Source organism: Microcaecilia unicolor, chromosome 6 (genome assembly GCF_901765095.1).
Source record: "Microcaecilia unicolor chromosome 6, aMicUni1.1, whole genome shotgun sequence".
Lineage (NCBI taxonomy): Eukaryota > Metazoa > Chordata > Amphibia > Gymnophiona > Siphonopidae > Microcaecilia > Microcaecilia unicolor.
Genome location: NC_044036.1, coordinates 285,875,908 through 285,898,783, shown reverse-complemented (window position 1 = coordinate 285,898,783; position 22,876 = coordinate 285,875,908). Strand labels below are relative to the sequence as shown.

Genomic DNA, 22,876 nt, shown 5'->3' with positions numbered 1-22,876 from the left:
CTTGAAAGCTGGATGTTCAGATAATAGCTGAACCAGTGTTGGTGGCTGTTTGCATCATTGTGGAATCTTATAGTTGGACATGGAAGAGGAGAGGGGTTGGGTGCAAACTAAAAATGGAATCTTGCATGCCCAGATACTTGGGATGGGGGTGAGGAAAAGAGGTAAATGACAAAATCTGTTCTGTTCTATAGATGAAAGAGTGAACAGAAAAAGCTGGACAGAATGAATGGACCAATTAGTCTTTTTCTGCTTTTCATTATGGTGCTACTGTTTTACTACAAGACTTTTCTCAGCTGTGCAGGCAGAGAACAGGAGTAGCCCGAGGAAACTACATACAAAGCAGCAGAATATGACGCCTCATTTCTGAGAAGCTACAAGGGCTCCTGGTCTAGAGTTCTGGAAAATCGGTGGGTCAAATACCAAACCACTCCCACTGCAAACAGGTAAAAGGATGAGGGATTTGGGAAACAGGGATACTGGGAAGGAGAAAGCAATATGGTAATTTGCAGCTAGTATCCAATGGAAGTCTGGGAGCTGGAAAGATGATCACAGTGTGCCAACTGAAAACATGGTATAAAGGCTTGCTAGAGACAGAGAACATGGATCAGGACCAGGGAAGTACTTTTGAAAGTAAAAACTATTTGGCAGGGCCTGGATTAAATGCAGCTGATGCCCTAAGCACTGCCCAACAATGGTGCCCCTCGGCCCTTCTGTTGCTTAACTGAAAAGACATTTAAGACTCAATAAGTGCTGAGAAATATCATTATTGTACGAAACAAAACATCATATATATTTATACTGATTAAAAAAACACTGAAATTTATCTTGGATAATGGGTGTGTGGCAGACGGCAATGAAAGAGTTAAGGGCATCATAGCTAGGAGAAAAAACTCTGTGGTGCCCCCTTCCCTTGGTGTCCTAAGCACGTGCTTATTTTGCTTGGTGGTTAATGCAGGGCTGCTGTTTTGACTTGACAACATTTTTTTACAGGGGAAGGGAGATGTTAATGCTTATGCTTAATAAAAAATGTTTATACCACTTAACTTTGATTCAGCAAAGCAATTTAAAAGCTAAATTTACATATAAATAAAATCATAAGTAAGAAATCCATAATTATGATAGGAAAGCTTAAAAACTTTTATTCTAGAGACCTCATATACCTATATCAATCCTTGCTGATCATGTGTTCTGAGAAAAGCCGGTAAATCCTGTTAATATATCTCATTGTTGTATTCTACGTTGGTAATAGAATGCATTAGACTGAAATAAATGGAGACCACCTCACAAAGCCTTAAACTGGGAAAGGTGCAGGACCTCCACCTAGTCATCTGCGTGCTTGGGAGGAGCACAGTATGGCAGCACACTCCTGGGTTTTACCATTTATGTACTGATCTTAAGTCTACTAAAATTTGCTTCTGCTCTTAGAGAAGATGGCAGATTATTCCACAGTTCAGGCACCACATTAAAAAAAGGTCTTACACTGAGCAGACACCCATCTAGCTCTCTTCAAACTCAGTATTACCATTCTATTATCTTGTGAGGACTGTAAATTTCTGATTGGTGTATACGGGAGTGTCATGGAGTATAAACATCCAGGAGATTGTCCATAATAGACTCTATGGGCCAAAGCCAGCAATTTAAAATTGATTCTATATGATACAGGCAGCCAGTGATACTTCAAATAAAAAGGGGTGACACAATCATAAAATCTGTCATTTCCTAACAATCATTTCACTGTGTTTTGTAATGTTTGCAGCCATTTTAAATGAAAACTAGATGTTCCAGCTAACACTATATTAGCATAGTGTATTCTAGATACTAGGAAAGCATATAGTAAAGTTTGTAATGTTTTTTCATCAAAGTAGTATTTTATCATACGAAGTAATCTCAAGGTGTATAAACTGAGTTTCCTTAAAGAATCAGAGCTTAGATTTTAAGTTCTAAGGGGTTAGAGCCAAAGCCCATTCATCACAGACCAGGACTGCCACAGCAACTGATCAGCAGCTTAGGGACAAGCAAGTGGCTGCCGCAACACAGACACCCACAGCTTGCAGGTGAATAGCTTGTGCTTTTCAGATCAGTCACTCCTAAAGATTTAAAAGATGATAAAATCCATTTAGTCGACTTCAATTCTCATTGACAGTGTCCATGTGCAATTAGAGGCAATTAGGCAGAGGCAGAATGAAAAGTGTTTGACCAGGGGGACAACACAACAATCAGATTTCCCAACAGCTAAATGTAATTAAAGAGTATTACTGCCCCAACCTGCCCAGGAGGGCCAGTACATAAATGGTAAAACACAGGAGGGTGCTGCTACACTGTGCTCCTCCCAAGCATGCAGATGACTAGACAGAGGTCCTGTGCCTTCCCCAGTTTCAGGCTTCGTGAGGTGGTCTCCATTTATTTCACCATGGTGGCTGTCTTCCTGCTGATCCTTCTACTGGCCCTGCAAGGAACAACTCCCACGGAGAACAGCTTCCCCTACAAGGTACCTCTGGACCCTGAGAGCACTCTGATGTTGTCCTGGAATGTCACATACCCAGAGGAGATGGTGTACTTCCAAATTTTGGCCAAGGAACTGAAATTTGGGGTGCTTTTTGGGATGTCAGACCGGGGAGAGTTTGAAGATGCAGATCTAGCTGTGCTCTGGAGCGATGGGCATAGCTCCTATTTTGGGGTAAGATCATGTTTTGTTGTTGTCTTATGGCTGACATTTGGTAATGGGCAGAGTCTTATCTAAATGATGCAATAATCATGCCTGGACCCAGAGAGAAAAATTAGAAACCATATATCCAGAAATGTATCAGCTGAGTCTTTGCTGGTCTTCTCTCTGCTAGAACCTATGTGTGTCCATTGGGTAGAATAGGGGATATGGGATTCATGGATGCCTGGGTTGGGTTCTAGTCCCAGCTCTGCTACCTTGTTTAACTTTCCTATGCATCATTCTTATCTCAGACTGGGCACTTGATTTAAATCCATTATGTATATTAATATTAGCTTCTCTTTTTTTCACACTGCTATTATTTAATCTAGCTTTATATCATATGAGCTTCCATTCCTGAAATGGCTGTTTGTTATATGATTTATTCAGTATGCAGACATTAATGAGAAAATTTTAATGCACACCTCTGCTTCATTTCTTTGCAATCCCTGCATTTCTATGGAATCATTGTTATTAAATAAAAGAAGCATGCTTGCAACTTTTTGCTGTTATCACAATGTATATTAGGTGTGGTCTGTGACCACTGAGTTGACAGTTACTCCTGTAGCCAAAGAGGAGAGAGAGACAGTAAACAGAAAATGTGTGTTCAGGGCTCAGTGTGACTGTCTCACTTGTATGTTAGTTGTATGTATACCAGCAGGGCTCAGTATGGCTAATATAAACAGAGGGGATATTGTGCCTTTATGTGAGCAGAAGTGAGCCTTATATACCCAGAGGATTGTGTAGCTTTGGCTTTGTTTTTGAATACTATATTTAGTGTACCTAAAAACAGCAATTTTCTCTTTCTGTACTGCTGTATTTAGGATGCATGGAGTGACCAAAAGGGAAAGCTGCATATGGACTCCCAACAGGACTATCAGCTTCTGAAAGCTCACAACACACCTGAGGGCTTCTACTTGCTTTTCAAAAGACCCTTCAACACCTGTGATCCCAAAGACTACCTCATTGAGGTACAGTATACAGCACAGCCCCATTATAATTCATACCTTGACTGAATACTGAAGCAATGCAAACTGGCCTTATCTGTCACAGGCCTCGTCTCATAAAGGGTGTTTCCCTAGCTCTGTGTCTGTGCACTTCAGAAATAAGGTTGGACATCTCAGGTAACATTTTGAAGCTTCACAGTGGTAGAAGTTGATTATCCTTCACTCCATTCCCTTTGTTAGCATGGAACCTTCATTCTGATAAATTCCTACATATTTCTCACCCCCAAGTCACATTTACATCTTAAGTATGTAAGGCAATGTGCTTCATGCCTGCACCAGAACTACAACAAACTGTTAGCTGTGCTGGTTTCAGGCACTAGAGGGGGCTCATCACTTAATTGTTCTTCGGTAACAAATGCAGATCCACATGCACATACAGGTTAGTCCAATGCATTCTATTACCCAGCCATTTTCACATACAGTTGGTATACTGCAGGTTTTGCATGACATGTTATGTTTTCCTAGCAGAAGCTGACATGAGATCATCTAGTGTGCACAACAGTGGTTCTCAAACTTGTTCTAGGAGACTTCCAGCCAGTTGGCCTTTTACCTAGTAACATAGTAGATATTTCTGCCAGGTGTTTGTGACCTGGATTGGCCACTGTTGGAAACAGGATACTGGACTAGATGAACCATTGGTCTGACCCACTATGGCTATTTTTATGTTCTTATGGCAGATAAAAACCTGTATGGAACATCAAGTCTGCCCAACAAGATTAACTCATAGCATAAGGTATGATGTGATATTTCATATTTTTTTTAAATTTATTTTATTTATTTGTTACATTTGTATCCCACATTTTCCCACCTATTTGTAGGCTCAATGTGGCTTACATAGTACCGGAGAGGCGTTTGCAGACTCCAGTGTGAACAAATACAAAATGATGTTGTGGTAAGATAAAGTTCATGTGGCATAGCCACATTAGGGAATCGTGCAACGGAAGAGTTCTGTTATATCCATTACGTACTTTAGTATTGTTGTGTTGCAGAGAGCAGGCATTTAAGTTGGATCGGTAGGGTATGCCTTTTTAAACAGGTTAGTTTTTAGTGTTTTCCGGAAGTTTAGGTGGTCGTACGTCATTTTCAAGGCTTTTGGTAATGCGTTCCACAGTTGTGTGCTTATGTAGGAAAAGCTGGATGCATAGGTAGATTTGTATTTAAGTCCTTTGCAGCTTGGGTAATGCAGATTTAGATATGTTCGTGCTGATTCGAATGGGTTTCTAGTTGGTAAGTCGATCAAGTCTGTCATGTATCCCGAGGCTTCACCGTAGATGATTTTGTGAACCAGGGTGCAGATTTTGAAAGTTGATTTGTATCCTGATCTTCATTTGTCCTTGCCATTTTCAGAGCAAAAGCTGTAGAATTCTGCCTGGCACAGTCCTTGTTCTAAAACTTCTGAAGTTGTCATCAAAGTCCCTGAAAAGCTCCACTCCAGTCCATCCAAATCTGTACAGCTATGATCAGAGCACAGACCGTAGAAATCTGCTTAGCAGAGGCCTTGTTCTTCAGCTTCTGAAGTTGAATTTGTCCAGCCACAATATCAACTATGAATATTCATAAGTTAGATCTGAATGCATTACATTGTATCCAAATCTATCTCATGCATATTCATTGTGGAGAGAGATTCCTGAAAACTCAACTGGCTGAGAGTCCTCTTAGACAGGTTTAGAAATTACAGCTCCATAGGCTTAAATGTACAGAAATCAAAGACGAGTCTTACTTATTGGCAGTGGGCAGACCATTATTGCTATCCTTCCAGAGCACAGTCAGTAAATATCCAGTCACTGGGACTAGAAATAAGACCACTACCCCTCCGAAGGGACACCACCTTGTAAGTGGTGGAGGGGCTTCCGTGTTTCAATGACTTAGAGGGCTATGCTGAAGGGTTACCCATATCAGACAGGCCTCTGAGGAGAAACCAGACAAAGAGTGTCCCAAACTGGAGGATCCAAGATGGCGTCGAGGGAGGACGTACGTTAGTTGAGTTCCCGTTTTACACCAGAATACCTGAAGAAGTAGGCACACTCCCCAGAGAATGTGGAAGAAAAAAGGCAAAGCCGTGGTGTTGTCCTCCTCGAACACGGCTGGGGTTCCCACCACTTCTCAGTCTACTTTGGAGAGATTCGGGGTCATAACGTTGGGGATATTGGTTCCTGCTTCGGGGAACAGAAAGGCTTTATTGCCGAATTTCAGTGGAGAGGGAGTGACTTTGAGTCCCTCTGTTGGCATGACCTCTCCAAGACCCGGAAACAGTAACGCTTCGCTATGGAGGTCGACAGTGGAAACGCCCGAAGTGGGTTAGGATTCTCACGTGATCCGAGGAGGTCCTGGCGCAGCATTGACTCCGGATAATAAACCAACTGGGGGATTGGAGAGTGAGCTCTTCCCCCCGAAGATATCTGGAGCAGTTTCTGTGGAGAAATTGGACCTAGTGAAGCCAAAAAATGTCATAATGGACGCACTATGGGAAGTGCTGCAGAGTGTGAATAATTCTCTTCAGATGTTAAAAATTTTTCAGGAATAAATATGTGATTCTATCAATACTTATCTAACAAAGTGGAAGTCCAAGATATAAAAATAGAGACTTTGATTACGGAAATGGTTTCTCTACGAAAATCAGTTAATCTGGTAATGAAGGACAGTCATGTTTCTTGTAAAAAAGTGGAACTTCTGGAGAACCAATTAAGGAAAAATAACTTGAGAATGATAAATCTTCCTAAAATACCCTATATAGAGAGTTATATTACTAGTGGCTTTTGCCTTTGATTTAGATAGGAACAATGTTTTGAAATTGTATTTCCGATACATGGCTGATAGTTTTTTGGGTTCAAACATAAATATATTTCCTGATATATCAAGGGAATCGCTGACTAGGAGGTGTGAACTCTTGGCTTTTAAGCCAAGAATCATTGCCCTAGGTGGGACCTTCCTAGAGCGATTCCTTTGTAAGTGTTTTATTTCCTTATTACTTATTTGTTGAACCCAAGAAATTACAAGAGTTTGTGGAGTTAAAAGAACAGATGAAGAACCCTCTGCAGCAACTTCCTTTAGTTACCACTGTACCGGCTGAAATTACCGATTAACCTTCCTGCCTCAGAAAATATGAATTTGTAAGATTAACCAGTTGCTGTTTTTCTTATTTTCTTTGAGATTGTTTTCCTGATCTTGGATCCCCCAATTGTGGACAATTATATATATTGTTGTGAGAAAATGTTTTTTCTTTTTCCTTATATTAATTTCTGTTTTTCCTTACATTTACGTGATAAATGTGAATGTAATTAAGTAAAATGATAAAAAAAGAAAAAAAAAAAGAAATGAGACCACTATCCTGGAATTAATGCAGAGATGCCAAGTGTCACTTATTAGGAGTGTATCATACTCATGGGAAGGCTCTCTAACTCTCACAGTCTTTTAAGTCCCTTCTCTTACTTATTAAAGGCTGAGTCATAGGAGCCAGTTCTATGGGTGCTGTGGGTGTTTGAGCACCCCCAGTATTGAGCAAGCTCCTTGACTGTGTCCAGAAAGGGGTAATTGCCATTGGTTTTAGCACTTCATATAATTTTGAAAAGTTGATGCCTATGGCCTGAGTGCCACTACTTTCAGAACGGACAAGCCTAAGAGAAGAAAATCCAGGTGGCCCCATCAATAGGAAAAAGTTTGAGCACACCCTCCTGTGTACTTTGCCTCCCACTTTTCATCTCTTTTTTTCCGCAGCTAGAATTGCATGTACTATAAAACTGGTGTACTTACCTTTAGCCACTAAGTAGAGAGAGTGGTCAGCCTGGAGAATTTACCCAGGGAAACAGTTACCTGGGTAAACTCTTTTGCAAGTTGTCCTATTTCTTCCACTCTGTCTATTTTCTTTCAGAGGCACCAAAGAAAATGAAATATAATTTTGAATAGCTTCTCATTTACAAAACAATAGAACATTTAAATCTTTCTAGTTTTATATCCTGGACACACTACCTGAAAACTCTCACTCTTTAGGGTGGTAAATCTCACTCTTTGTTATAGTCCACCCTTGTCATCTCTGTTACTTTTATCTAGGTGCATATGTGACTGTGGGGGTGGGGATTGCAGGAGCATTTTAAAGCTTCTGTAGGGCATATTTGGAAGAGAAAAAAGCTCATGATTAACCTTCCAATAAGATACATTATAATAAGGAAACTTTGGACTAAATTAAAGGGCGTCTGCATCCTGAGAGTGGGCTCCTCTAAGGGAGTGATGATAACCTTGACCTATGCCTGTCGGTTGATATCACAACCATGCTCTAGCAATGACGGGATTTAGCAATGGAAAGTTCTGAGGTTCAGTATAGCAAAGGATCTCCAGGCAGCACCGGGAAGAGCATCTGAATTATAGCCCACTGCATTAAGGAGTTACTATAGCTCTTATTTTCCTAATTAAAAGCAGGACTATAAAGTCATATAATGATGATGCAAAAGAGAGTTGGATTCAACATCATTTGAGGAGACATAAAAAACACATGGTATCAAAACACAAGTGTTGTAAAATCTGTATTTTTTTTGTTACATTGTTTGCATTCAATTTGATATTATTTAGATTTTAATTCATTACATACATTACTTCATGCTTTTGTAATTTCCCTTCTAGATTACTGCAATACAGTCTATGTGGGTCTTCCTCAATTTCAATTACATCGACTTCAAACCCTTCAAGATTCTGCAATTTGCATGCTGTTTAGGGCAAAATGTTTTGATCCTGTAGCTCCATTATTTCTTGAACTTCATTAGTTACCTGTTCTTTATTGAATTTGGTTCAAGCTTTTGTTTCTTACTTTTAAGGCATTACATACATTATTCCCTACTCCCCATCTCGTATTCTTTGATCACTCTGCATTTTATTTTTAGCTCCGTTTCTATGGAATAATTTACCTTCAGATATTCAGTCTGAATTTTCTTTGACAAAATTTAAAAAACAAATTAAAACTCTTTTTTTTCATTTAGCTTTTCAGTCTAGTTCTTGTTGGCTTTATCTAGCCTGTTCCTGTTTAGATTGTACACATTATAACTTGTAATTTTTAAATTAGATACTTTATTTTATTTTTGTGTGGATGATTGTCTACTTTTCTATTGATAATGGTGTTCTTTTTCTTTGATTTGATGCTAATATTTTATATTGTTAACCTCTTTGACCTATTATGTAAAGGCGGTATATCAAGTTTTAAATAAACCTAAACATAAAACAGGAAATATTAAAAATAAATTTAATATCCTCTACTTAAAATTATATGACACAAACATCAAGTTGATGAAAATTGTATGCATTTGAATGGCTGGAAGAAAGGAACATGAGGTATTCTTGTGTTTTTGGATTTTTAATGACATTTGTGTCATACATATCAACTGATTTAGTTTTATCTGTTCTTTCTAGGAAATATACTTTGTGGGGTTTATATTTACCCTGTTGCAACTGTAAGTCAAAATATGGCCATGTTGGGTTTTAACCACCTCTTTTTGAGATACATTTTATGGTTAATATATATTTTTTTATTTTTTGTTACATTTGTATCCCACACTTTCCCACTCATGGCAGGCTCAATGCAGCTTACATGAGGCAATGGAGGGTTAAGTGACTTGCCCAGAGTCACAAGGAGCTGCCTGTGCCTGAAGTGGGAATTGAACTCAGTTCCTCAGGACCACAGTCCACCACCCTAACCACTAGGCCACTCCTCCACTCCAGTAACTTATGTTTAGTACTTCCTCTTGATTTTTGGTACCACAGGTTCTGTTTTTTGTGTCTCTATAAATTCATACATTCATACACCCCTATGTCATAAGGGACAGGCTGGGCCAATCCTGGGACTTCTATCCCTAATTTCTTTAAGAAAAGCAGGACTGCAAGTCCCTAAGTGCAGCAGAGCAAAACCAGGAGTGACTCAGATTATCCCCCCTTAATATGGAACTAGTCACCCTAAGAAAAGCAGAAGTTGAGTCCACTAATCCAAAAGGGTAAAACCAGGGCCAACCCAGACTTTATTCATCAGTCCTTGGTGATTTGGAGTTCTCTGTAAGAGAAAGCCCGGAGAGCTAAACAGAAGTAATAAAGGAAACAGATACACAGGGAAAGCAAGAGTGTGTGTCACAAAAAACCCTGAAACCTTGTTTCTTTCTATTCCCAGGATGGCACTGTTCATCTCATCTACGGGTTCCTGGAGAAACCATTTCACACCCTTGAGGCAATCAATGTCTCTTCCATTCGCAAGGGGCTCCAAAGGGTACAGCTGCTGAAACCCAACATTATCCTCCCTAACCTCCCTGCAGATGTGAGGACCATGGCAATAACAGCACCCCATGTGACCATTCCCAGCCAAGAGACCACTTACTGGTGCTATATTGTTGAGCTGCCCAGCAACTTCCCAAAACACCACATTGTCATGGTAAGAACCCAGTCAGAAAGTACCTTAGACTATCCTTTATAAAGCTAATAGAATCTGATAGCAGGTGCCCATCCTATCATTTCTATGCATTCCTCAACAATGTAAACAAAAAGTCATTTGAACTACAAATCAGACAAAGACACATGATCAGATAATGCAGGCCAGAAGTCAGGACTTTACATTCATTGAATATTGTACAGTTATTAATATTGATTTTTAATTAGAATTTTAATAATAGCAAGCAATAATAGCTTGCTGAGAAAATCACATTTCAGTAATAAAAAAAAGCATAGAAAAAGAACATAAGGAAATAGCAGTGCAAAAACAGTTCACAAACAAGGTAGGAGAGAATCCAAAAGGAAAATAAACCCTTGAAGAATCAAGCAAACATAATGAAATATTTGAGAGATATCAATCATTCATCACAAATTGCTATTTTGTATTCCATTTTCAATTGCCGAGACAAAAGCGAAATATAATCACAAAATAGAATAGGATAGAATTCCAAGCATAGCAAGTTCTTAAACAGTTACACCTTCAGGTATAGGAGACTCTATCTTCCCAGCATCCAGATATGTCTTCAACTGATTGAGATCAAAAAAAGTATATTTATAAGAAGAAAGTGTCATACAACATTTACAAGGAAACCTTAACATTAATTTAGCCCCAAGTGAAACCACCTGTTGCCTCATAGATAGAAATTTCCAGTGCGTTTTTTCTAGCAAAAAAGGTGCTGGTACTCAAATGCTAGGCCATCCTTCAGGGGTGGGGTGATCACTGAGGGACTCATCCCACAATAGCCAGGCCCCCTGCAACCAGTCACAGAATCTATGACAAGGCAGAATTGGTGTGTAGAGCCAGAGCTCTTTCATTAAAACTTGGGGGTCCATAGATCAATTTTAGCAGACAATGGAAAAGGTGCTGGTACTCAGTACCCCCAATACCCCCTCAAAAAAAGCCCTGGAAATTTCTCTCTCCAGTCTTGTATAATCTTAGTCAAATCATGGAATATCTATACTTTCCGTCATAAGCAGACGGAAGTAAAGCTTCATAGCAAGCTCCCTGCCTTGTAGAAAAAGAAAAGTGACCAAAAAGAGTTTCTCAAGACACCGTCTCTGATTCTGATTTTTCAAGAAACGCAGTCAAATCCAAACTGTCCTGGGATATGTCCCACCAAATTTGGAGTTGCACAAGTAGACACTGCCTGAGCCATCAAAGCTTTGGTTTTAGTAGTAAGATAGTAAGACTTTGCTATGGGAGGACAAGCTTCCTTAGGTTACATCAAAATTTCCTCAAAGGAACTCTTTAAGAGCTGCTCAGAGGAAAAAAAATAGGGTGTTTCGGAAATTTCAAAAAGCACAGGTTTAGGAACCTCATTGCATTCTCCACATTTTCAATGTGTCTATTAGAAATAGTCTTGTCTTTTACCAAGGCAGACTGCACTTTCAGTGACTTAGAACACTCACTGTCACCTTTCTGGACCAAAGAATGTAGAGATGAAACAGTACTATCATTTTTAACCACTATTGAATGAAGGTAACCACCGCCTTTAGCATCAATGTAACTGCTGCATGCAGGGAAGACAAGCCTTCCCAGACCAAATCCAGAGTAACATTGTCTGGTCTTATCAATGGGAGAGGAGCCTTCAATGCCTTGAAAATAGATTCATGTAACAATGTCTGAGGCAATCCAGAAGAAAATGGAACAGCACCAGAAGACACTCGATCTCCACTAACCGGAGCTTCACCCTCCCTCGAAGATGTTCCGAGAACCACCTCACACTGCGGGTTCCCCTCTCTGGCTAGGATGCTGTCATGAAACATTTGCTCCCGCAGCCCCTTCTTGGTCAGGAGTTCCAAAACTGGGAGGGGAGGTGCTTGTCGCACGCTGATCCAGGCTCAAGCTGACATCAGCATCCCCCATAGTCGCTGCTTCCTGTGACTCTGCAGAGGGGGGCAGTGTCTTTATAGCAGCGAAGGCCTCAGCAATAGACACTTGCTGGTTAGGGGCAGCCTGCTGAGACTCAGAGGGAAAGTCTCGCTGCTTCCCCTTCTGCTTCTTTCCCATTTCGACAATCAGGGAAGTGCAGAGCTGCTCCTTCCCTACTCTCAAGCGGCCATCTTGGATTCTTTCAATAATATATATTTTTTAAAAGACTGAGGAATGTATCAGGATAGGCCTTTCTCTGCACTCCCAGTAAGAGACATCAGAAAACAGGCAATTGACAAGTGGATCACTTCTGTGCATCTGGATTGCAAAGTATAATATAATAGCTTGTAAAGGAAACAATAACACCTGATAATTCAACTAATATGTCTGTTCTCCTGTCTAATTAAGGTTTACAGTTTAGAATTATTCATGGCAATGAGCAAAACTCATCAACATTAAATTACTTCTTGAGTTGTTATTTTTAAATTTCTTTAAGACACTGTCCTGTAATTTGCCTGCACCTGCAGGAGAAGGTTATATTTGCAAGAGTCCCAAATGGCATCACACACAGAGACCAGTTGTTTCTTCTAAACCTCTTTGTGAATAGGGCTTCACTCTTGATCTGCAGGATCCAGTTCTGTGGCTAAGAGATTCATTAGTTTCTGTGATGGTTAAGTCCTAATGTGATAATGGTTTATTTGTCCTCACATTGTGGACAGATGTCCACTGGGCCACCAGGATTGTATTCTCACAAGGGGTAGAGAGAGAAAGCACAGCGAAATGTTAACAACTCATTTCAGGTAGGCCACCAAATTATTTTTCAAGCTAAGAAATTCAGTGAGAATATAGGGGAAAGGTTAAACGTATTTGATAGTAATGGGTAACCAATTCACAAATTTAGTTGATGCAGAATGTGTAATTTTGAATATAATACAGAGTGCAAACTTCTGCATTTTAGATAAAACATATAAATCAGAACTGAGACATCTGGGTCAGGATGTGTGCAATTAATCCGGTAGTATTTTAGAAAAGGATCTGCCAGCATAGATCCTTTTCTAAAACACATGCAAGAATGCACATGTATGTACTGGCAAAGTGCAGCAGAAGCAACTATTTTACATATATCAACATCTAAAACATCAATGGAGGCAACTCAGCATCTGTGTGTCAGTTCTTATGTTACAAGAAATGATTTACTTGGGGAAAAGAGCTCTAGAGCACTCGCTACTGTTTATAATTTAAGAGCAGGCGTTGTATTTATAAGTTTTAGGATATTAATTTCTCCACCAATCACCAAAGGTGATAATTGCAATATTGCAATAAATTAAATAAATTAAGTATATATTTCTGTTGAAATGCAGTATTCTGTACTGTAAGATTTGAAAGCATGTACTCAGAGCATGGCACTAAGTTTAAAGGTGTCCATGCACTATCAGTATAACTTTAAAAGATACCATATACTCAGAACACAAAGAGACCATATTTTTAGCTTCAAAAAGGCTGATTTAATATACAAATCATGTAAATAATATTGCAAACCAAGAGGTAGGTCTTACAGATCTTTACAGATAATCTGTGCTTAAGTAAAGTAAAGTAGCAGGTCTAGATCAAAAGTTTTGTTACTTTCAAGTCCTTGTTACATAGTATGAACAGCATGAGGTAAGCATATGTTTGCAGAAGAGGTCCTCATAGCAGGCAGGTGGGCTACAGGTTCCAGGAAGAGAGAATCTGCAGAGAAGGATCTGTGTTGCAGTTGAAGGGAAGCATTCCCTTGTCTGGAACAGCTTCTATCTTTTATACTCTTGCAAGCTGCAGGAAGACATGCCATGTGGATCTTTGTCTTGGTTTCCTGGTTTGCACATGACCCTTGGGCATTTGCAAAGCATTGTGGTATCTTGGTCTCATGTCTTATGACATCACAAGACTTGCTGTCTGGATCTTGCTGACAAATGGTCTTTTAATGTGAAAAGGCTTCCTGCTCAGTCTCTGGAGCAGATACACATTATAAGTCCTTCCTTTCTGCACATGTCTGAAAGCTGATGGGAGGGGGCAGGTATACCTCTGATGACAGGCAAATGTTTTGTTTATGCTTTTCCTCTGAGTACTTTGTTTTCAATGGGGTCCCAGACTTTCTGTCTCATGGGTCTTTGGTTTTCGGAGATGTTTGGATGGAGTATTCAGGTACCCACCTTAGTCAAGCTTTTGTTAGGTGGGAGGGCAGAGGAAGCTATATATCTCTCTTTTGTCTTTGTTAAGTGTTTGTAATTGACTATCCCTGCTATCAAAAGTCCCCAGGAGAAAGGGAGGGGGAGAGAGGGGCTTGAAATGAAACTATTTTCTCTGCTGTAGTTTAAAACTGTATTTTTAAAGCTGTATGTTTGTATTGCTATATATGATCCAGCAAAATATCATGCTACATATTTCAATAATAAACTGATACCATTACACTTAAAGGTATAAATTGATAGGTCAGAACCTAGATGTGTACGTGCCCATACTTAGATATGTATGTCAGTCGTGTTGGAAACCTACATGTCTAAAAACTCTCAATTAAGTGCAGAGGCTATAATCATTTGGCATTATCAATTGGGGGGGGGGGGGCACTGGAGGACAAAGAAGACAACCTCCTCTAATCCTTCCTATAAAGCATGTCCAAAACAACCATTTTACAAGGTATCCAGGAGCAGTTATAAATCCCGATGCTGATATCTGTGATCACTGACTGGGGAAATCCATGTGCCTTTTTTGGTCTCACTCAAGTCATGCCCCTTTGCCATATGCGTATAGTTAAGATTTACACATGTTAATCCCAGCTTTCTAAAATTTGTTTTTTCATATTTATTCTTGGTATATGTATAAATGTCAGCATTTACAGGTTTATATCACAAATATGGCTTCTAAAATATTGGAAAAGGGTTAAATAGGTAATACTGACCATCTTGGTTGGTGACTATATTGCTTGCCTGATGGTAGTGATGACAATTACTGCTTGTCCTTTGCAGTATGAGCCAGTGATCACCAAAGGTAATGAGGCCATTGTTCATCACATTGAGCTCTTCCAGTGTGCTCCAGAATATAACACCTACCCTCAATACAATGGGCCCTGTGATTCCAAGATGAAACCAGAGCGACTGAACTTCTGCAGACATGTCCTGGCTGCCTGGGCTATGGGTGCTCAGGTACGTACTGCAGCCTAACAGACACCATTACCCTTTCTCTACTCTTGTGCTGGCCATTCCACCTTTTACACCCTCTCCTCCTGCCACTTGTAGGCATTTCCCTACCCAGAAGATGTCGGACTGCCTTTTGGGGGAGCTGGATCTAGGTCTTTACGTCTGGAGGTTCATTACCACAATCCGCTCCAGATAGCAGGTAAGATAATCTCAGCATGCAGGAGTGTGAAAACCCTACAGAAAGAAGAGGCTGAAAACTGGTGACTTATTATTTTCTCTTTAATAATTTAGGTCTTATTAATTAATATACATCTAGAAATCATATAGTAGCCATTAATATAATGCTGACTCTATAATCACTTGCTTAGTGACTACTTGAACTACCAGTGCTCTGAGCATGAGGTGCCAGAATATATTGGTCACAATACAACCGGGAAAAAGCACAAATTCCCTTTTAAGTCTATATAATTTAATGTGAAACCTACTTTTCCAAGGAAAGAAAGCTGATATATACACAAGCCATTAAGCCCATTAAAACAGGCAAGATTTTTTGCTAATCTTCAAGATGAGTTACCATCAATTCTTATATGTTAATGCAAGCCATTAAGCCCATTAAAACGGGCAACATTTTTTTTTGTGAAATGTAATTCCCTTATTGTAATATTTTGTGTGTGTGTGTGTGTGTGTGAGAGAGAGAGAGAGACAGTGAGTGTGTGTGTGTGTGTGAGAGAGAGAGAGAGAGAGAGAGAGAGAGAGAGACAGAAAAAGTGTATGTGTGTGCGTCTGTCTGAAAGAGAGAGCGAGAGTCAAGAAATGAGGAGATAAATTTCTCCCTGCTTCTGTTTGTCTTGTAAAAGTACAGGAGGTAATATTTTGTGTGTGTGTGTGTGTGTGAGAGAGACAGAGTGAGTGTGTGTGTGTGTGTGTGAGAGAGAGAGAGAGAGAAACTGTGTGTGTGTGTGTGTGTGTGTGTGTGTGTGTGTGTGTGTGTGTGTGTGTGTGTGTGCGACTGTCTGAAAGAGAGAGTGTGAGAGTGAGTTCAGAGAGAGAGAGAGAGAGAGAGAGAGAGAGAGAGAGAGAGTGAGTGTGAGTGTGTATGACCATCTCCTCCTGGCTCTCTTCTCTCCAGGTCCCTTCGCCTCCATGGGCACCATTTCTCCCCTTCCCACTCACAGTCTCCTCCTGTTTTCTCCTCTTTTCCCTTTACTTCCCCTCCATGGGCACCAGCTCTCCCCTGCCCTCCATGATCACCATTTCTCCCTTCCACTCCATGACCACAGTCTCCCTTGTTTTTTTCATCCCCTATTTCCAGCATCTGTCCCTCTCAAACATCTCTCTCTCTCTCTCTCTCTCTCTCTCTCTCTCTGCCCTCCTTCTACCAGCAATTTTTCCTGCTCTCCTAAATCCCTACCCCTCCCTGTGGTCCCCTTTCTCTCTCTCTGTTCACTCCTGAACCCTCACTCCTCCCCCACAGTCCACGTTCTCTCTCTTCTTATACCTGCGCCTCTCAGCCCTCCGACTTTGTCTTTAGTGCTGCAGGCGTGCTTCTCCTTTCAATCACCCAAAAATGCTGTAACGTCCTGCCCGGAAACAGGAAGTTCTGTCAGAAGAGGCAAGACGCTAGAAAGGCTTTGTCCAGCAATAATTTTGACCTCCAGCAAACCTGACAGCTTCAAGCAGCTGAAAGGAACAGCATGGCTTCATAACTGCAGAGCTAAAGGCAAAAATTGGAGGGCTGACAGGAGCAAGTATAAGGAGAGAGAACCAATGCTGCTGCCTACAGCCTCTCAGCCAGTGGTTACTTCTGGGAAGCGAGACGTTAAAGTTCTGTGGGTGGAGGGAGGGGAGAGCAGGTAATTATCCAGATAATGGCAATATTCTTTGAGACTTACTGAGCTGCCGACATGCCCTCAGGTGACTGTCCTGGTGGGATCGTCCGCGTGCTGGCTCTTGATTTGCCAGGCAGGATCGATCTGGTCCTGCCTCTAACAACGTCAGGAGTGATCTGTATATATATATACAGTGCAATCCGCTTAAGTGCAAGGGTCTGGGACCAAAGAAATACATGCAGTTAACTGGAGCATGCACTTAACTGTTGTGACCCAAAGAAGCGTAACATCTGATAAACATATGTACAGTACTGTTTATTATACGTACAGTATGCAGTCTCCATTAACTGACGTTATACAGTCTCCGTTAACTGACATTAGGCTTACTTGAAGTAATCAGTCATAGTTCTCTGTACACTCTTGTGTCAATGAGTTCCATAGACTACATATGCCAGATGGTAAAAACCGTCATAGCACTGACATCCAGTGGCCTCCAGATAGGCCTGCACGGTGTTGAGACTTTCCAGCGCTCTTGCAAAAGTGACAGGAGGTTGTTGAATTTCATCAGCATGTGCCTTGCTGCTCATTTCATCATCTGTTTCATCATCAGCCGTTGCCTGCGTGTAGGCGCATATCTCGACATCAGTGCTGTCGTCAGCTGTTTGTAGATCGTAATCAACAGCTATGTAGTGATGCAACTCCTCTTCAGTAACACCAGCTGGATGTCAATAGCCTGTTCATCTGACGCGTTTGCAACAGCTGCATCTGTTTCGTCCTTCTCCACATCCTTAACAAAGCTTGCCCGTTTGTAGCAGTTCACAATGGTTGCCTGTGTAACATGATTCCAGGCTTCTTTCTGCATATGTGGGGAATCCAACAGTGATAGATTACGAGCCAGTTCAACAGCATGTTTATCCTTGCCAGTCTGGTCATTCATAACGCTCATCAGATGACGTTGCACAAGAGCCTGATAATGTTGTTTGAAATTGGCTATTATGCCCTGATCCATAGGTTGGATCAGAGAGGTAGTGTTTGGTGGCAGGAAGACCACCTTGACATTAGACAGCCTGACATCATCACTGTGTGCAGCACAATTATCACAAAGCAACAAAATCTGATGCTTTTGTGCCCACATTCTAGTAACTTTTTTAGCCACTGCTTCCAAATTTCCCCAGTTATCCATGAATTTGTGTTAGCCTCGTATGACACAGGAAGTCGCTTAACATTCTTGAAGCAACGGGGCTGTTTGCTCTTTCCAATGATGAGGGGTTCCAACTTCTCACTCCCATCCATATTGCAGCAAAGGAGGATTGTCAGTCGGTCCTTCGACGTTTTACTTCCTGTAGTTTCGGCTTGTTTGAATGAAAGTGTTCCATCAGGAATCGCTCGCCAGTAGAGACCGTTTTCATCAGCATTGAAAATGTCACAAGGTGCAAACTCATTCAAGATGGTAGGAAGAACTGAAACAACCCAATTTTCAGCACCAAAGTCATCAGCGTCTTGTTTTTCACCTTGCTGTTTCTTGAATTTTATGTTGTTCCTCTCCTTCCATTTTTCCAACCATCCAACAGTGGTTTTGAATTCAGTTAGTCCAAGACTTTCAGCTAACTGATTAGCTTTCTCCATAAGCAGTGAACCACTGACAGGAAACTGTCTGTTCCTGACTTGAGAAAACCACCGAAGAAGAGCATCTTCTATATCCTCTGCTTTTCCTGCCCGTTTACGTTTCCGGTGTGGATTTGTATTGTTTTGCCAGTCTTCCAGAAGCTGGTCTTTCTGCTTCAAGATATGTGAAATTTGACTGAGATTGACACCATATTCTTTAGCAATAGATGCTTGACTTTGTTTTCTAATTTTTTAAGAACTTCTATTCGTTCAGCCAGTATTAAAGTCTTACGGTTGCGCGACGACGACGACTCCAGTGTACACTCTAACAACATTCTTTTGCTTATTCTGCCTGTGGCAGATAACCAATGAGATTTCAAATTTACCGCCCTTTTGTCACACGCCAATCGGCTTCCATATTCCGTGCGTGCACTTATGCGGAGTCTTTCCTGCAGAGGAGTGGTCTTAAACCATGCATATAAGTGAATCTTGCACTTATCAGTGGTGTACTAAACTGAAGTTTGTCCCCATAGAAATTGATGGCGCCAAAAACGGGACCAAAGTACGACATGCAGTTAAACAGAGCATGCGCTTATCCGATGTGCACTTAAATGGAGTGCACTGTATATAAAAACATAGAAACATGATGGCAGATAAGGGCCAAATGGCCCATCCAGTCTGCCCATCCTCAGTAACCACTAACTCCTCCTTTTCCTAAAGGATACCACGTGCCTGTCCCATGCTTTTTAAAATTCTGACACAGTGTATTGTATGTCTCCACTACCTCCACCAGGTGATTATTCCACGCATCCACTACCCTTTCCATGAAAGAGTATTTTCTTAGATTCCTCCTATGTCCTCTTAACTTCATCCTATGCCCTCTCATTCCAGTGTTTTCCATCATTTGAAAAAGGTTCTCCTCCTGTACATTAATACCACTGAGGTATTTAAATGCCTCTATCATATACCCTCTCTCCCGCCTCTCTTCCAGCATATTCGTATTAAGGTTCATAAGTCTGTCCTTATATGTTTTATGACAGAGACCACCTACCAATTTTGTAGCCACCCTCTGGACCTACTCCATCCTGTTTATATCTTTCTGTAGTTGCAGTTTCCAGAATTGCATGCAGTACTCTAAATGGGGCTTCACCAGAGATTTATACAAAGACACTATCACCTCTTTTCTTGCTGGCCATCCCTCTCCTTATGCACCCAAGCATCCTTCTGGCTTTGACTATTGCCCTTTCAACCTGTTTGGCCTCTTTAGGGTCAACAGACACAATCACTCTGAAGTCTTGTCCTTCTTCCATACATAGAAGCACTTCACCCCTTATATTGTACTGTTCTTTGGATTCTTGTAACCCAAGTGCATGATCCTGCATTTCTTAGCATTAAATCTTAGCTGCCAATTATCGGACCATTCTTCAAGCTTCGCTAGATCATTCCTTATGCCAATCACACCTTCCGGGGTGTCCACCCTATTACCGAGTTTGGTATCATCCACAAAGAGAGAAACCTTACCAGACAGTCCTTCCGCAATATCATTCACAAAAAAAATAAGTAAAAGAGAGAGCCGGCCCGAGGACCGATCCTAGGCTTCCACATCAGCTGCAGCAATGCGCCGGCCCGGAGACCGGCTAAAGAGGACTTCGGCTGGCGGGGGTTGTGGACCCCCGCCAGCACAGGTACCTGACAGCGGCGGTGGGGGAGGGTTGGCGGGGCGCCGGGGGGGGGGTCAAAGGTGGTGGTGGGGTCTATAGCGGGGGGCTAAAATGTGCCCCCTCACCTCGGCTCTGGTCCTCCCCTCCTGCCGAGGTCTGGCTACGCCCATTAGACAGTGTATTAGACAAACTATATTAGAAGTGTCACCCTTGGGGTGGTTGGCTGAGGGGCGGGGTGGGAGGGCCTAAACAACCAATGGTCTGAAGAATGTGTATGTGGTTGAAGGGCAAGGTGGGAGGGACTAAACAACCAATGGTCTGAAGAATGTGTTTGCTGTGAAACCTATCTCCAATGCTGTATTTTAAACCACCTTACCACACCTCTGCTTGATAACAAAGGCCTGACTCCAAGGCTAGGTGACTGCTTTAGAGAAACTGTGGGGGAGAGGATAGGAGACTAATAACACTATTGCAGAAATAAGGCACAGAAAAATCTGATTTCTTCAAAATCAGTGCTATCAAATAATAGAAAAATTAACAGGTTTAAGATAGTAGGAGCAGGGCACAAGCTACAGGTAAACAATCTTATATCAGGACTAAGTTTAAGATAGGAAGCAGTGCATAAGATATAGTGGAAGACAAGTTTGAAAATATTTAGAGAGAGGGAGACAGAGGAGAGAAGGAGAGGGATGTGTGTGTGTCCCTCATAACTTCTTCCCTTAGAGTATGATTCTCACAAAGATTCATCCCCAATGATCAGCGACCAGCGCGCCAAAGATTTTAGGACATGTGGGGGAGGACATGAGGACTTGGGCTGATCCATGTATGTCTGTGACCTATAGGTGTGCATGTGTGTGTCCCAGAAAGTAGACACCTTTGGTTCAGAATGAAATTTCTTGAATTTATAGTCATTTGCCTAAAACAACTGGTGGGCCTGGGAATAGAGTCTTGTAGATTCTCAGTTTGCAAATGGAATCAATTGTGAAGCTCTATCTTTTTTTTTTTTTTTTTTTTTTTTTAGTTTATTTATGCTTTTAATTACAATTTACAAGGATTACCTTGTTTAAGATAAACAGGTAGAGAAAAAAATAAAGAAATTATAAACATTCATGTTCATATCAGTTTACAACATTTTCATAAAAACTTAAACAAGAAGAAATTTTTTGCTTTAGAATGTTTTTCAAATAATTATATTAACCTTCCTTAGAGCTCGGGTAGGGGTGCAGAGAAAAGAGTTAGGGAAGTATTATAGAGTCTTGTAGATTTTCAGTTTGCAAATGGAATCAATTGTGAAGCTCTATCTTTGCACCATTTTGGGCTCTTTATCATGGAGAAGATGCACCATAGGGGGAGTGGAGGAGGGGGAGGGGGAATGGCAAAAGTTTATTCAAAAGTATCTTTGAAAACTGTGTGCTTGCGGGCTCTGAACGCAACTAGCATGCAAATGTATGCAAAACAGGGCTCTTAGCGCAAATAGTATGCAAATGCATGCTAAACCTATTCATCCCCAATGATCAGCGACCAGCGCACCAAAGATTGGCATGCTGACCACTGCAAACCCTACGCCAGCTTGGAGCTGGCGTTAGGGTTTGCAGACCATTGGGGAGGAATGGTAAGCCCTGTTCAGAATGCATTTGCATGCTAGCAGGCCCCAATTTCTTCAAATGCAGCAGCCCCCTACAGGAACCCCAACCCGACCCCCCCAGCAACAGGGGGCTGGAGGTCCGGCAGACCTCTGGTCCCCCCCTCCCCAGCATCCCTCTGATGTCCCTGGTGGCCCAGTGGGTAGCCGGTCAATTCCTCCCCCCACTTGGTGGTCTAGAGGCCCTTCCTCACCCCTCTATCTTCAGTTGGGGGAGGGAGGTGGCCTCCCTCCTCTTCCATGGGCGCTGCCTGGAGAATGGCGTGAAGCCTGCCCAGCGCATCCCACCAGATCTCCAGCCCCCCCTGAACCTGTGATGGGGGGGGGGGGTCGGAGGGACCTCCAGCCCCCATTTTGCTTGGCTCAGGGTGGGGGTAGTTGGGGTCTGGTGGTCTCATGGACCTCGAGCCCCTGTGTTTGACAGGCCTGGGCTTTTGACAGGATCCTTGAAAACTTTCCATGTTCCTTCCTTATGTCTGCTCCTACCAGTAGTTTACCAAACATAAATCCATGCTAACCAAATGTGTCTTTTGTGACCTTTGGAAATGTGGAGAAACTCTTCAGTAGATGGCTCCTTGCCCAAATTACCCCATCCAGTCAGTACCAACCCAGTTGAAATGTACAGAAACAGAGACATCACCATACAGGTGCAAATACTGCAGTGAGCATTAGCAGTAAATTTGAAAGACTGAGATCATACTCCACATAACCTGGCTTAGAAGTGAAGTTCATTACTGTCAGTATGTGCAAAATGAACTCCATTAGGAGAAATTGTCCCTAAGAGCAGCTTCTGAAAATCTTCATTTCCCAGCCCTGCACTATGATGATCCGATGTTCCCTCCTTCCATACCTTCCCTTGTGCTTCCTCTCTCCATCTCTTCTCCTCCTTCTCAGTGCTCAGCCTATGAAAGTTTGGCAGTCTCCTTTTA

At 41.6% G+C, this 22,876-nt stretch overlaps 1 protein-coding gene across 1 annotated transcript in view; it reads left to right on the top strand.

Annotated features, from left to right (window-relative positions):
* Positions 1 to 2,332: 2,332 nt before the first annotated feature.
* Positions 2,333 to 22,876, top strand: part of DBH (dopamine beta-hydroxylase) — a 64,346-nt gene continuing 43,802 nt past the window's right edge. The window contains exons 1-5 of the mRNA XM_030206097.1: positions 2,333 to 2,677; positions 3,526 to 3,672; positions 9,851 to 10,108; positions 15,040 to 15,216; positions 15,310 to 15,409. Of these exons, the coding sequence (XP_030061957.1) occupies positions 2,336 to 2,677; positions 3,526 to 3,672; positions 9,851 to 10,108; positions 15,040 to 15,216; positions 15,310 to 15,409 (1,024 nt within the window). The 5' untranslated portion in view covers positions 2,333 to 2,335. The remainder of the gene's footprint in view (positions 2,678 to 3,525; positions 3,673 to 9,850; positions 10,109 to 15,039; positions 15,217 to 15,309; positions 15,410 to 22,876) is intronic.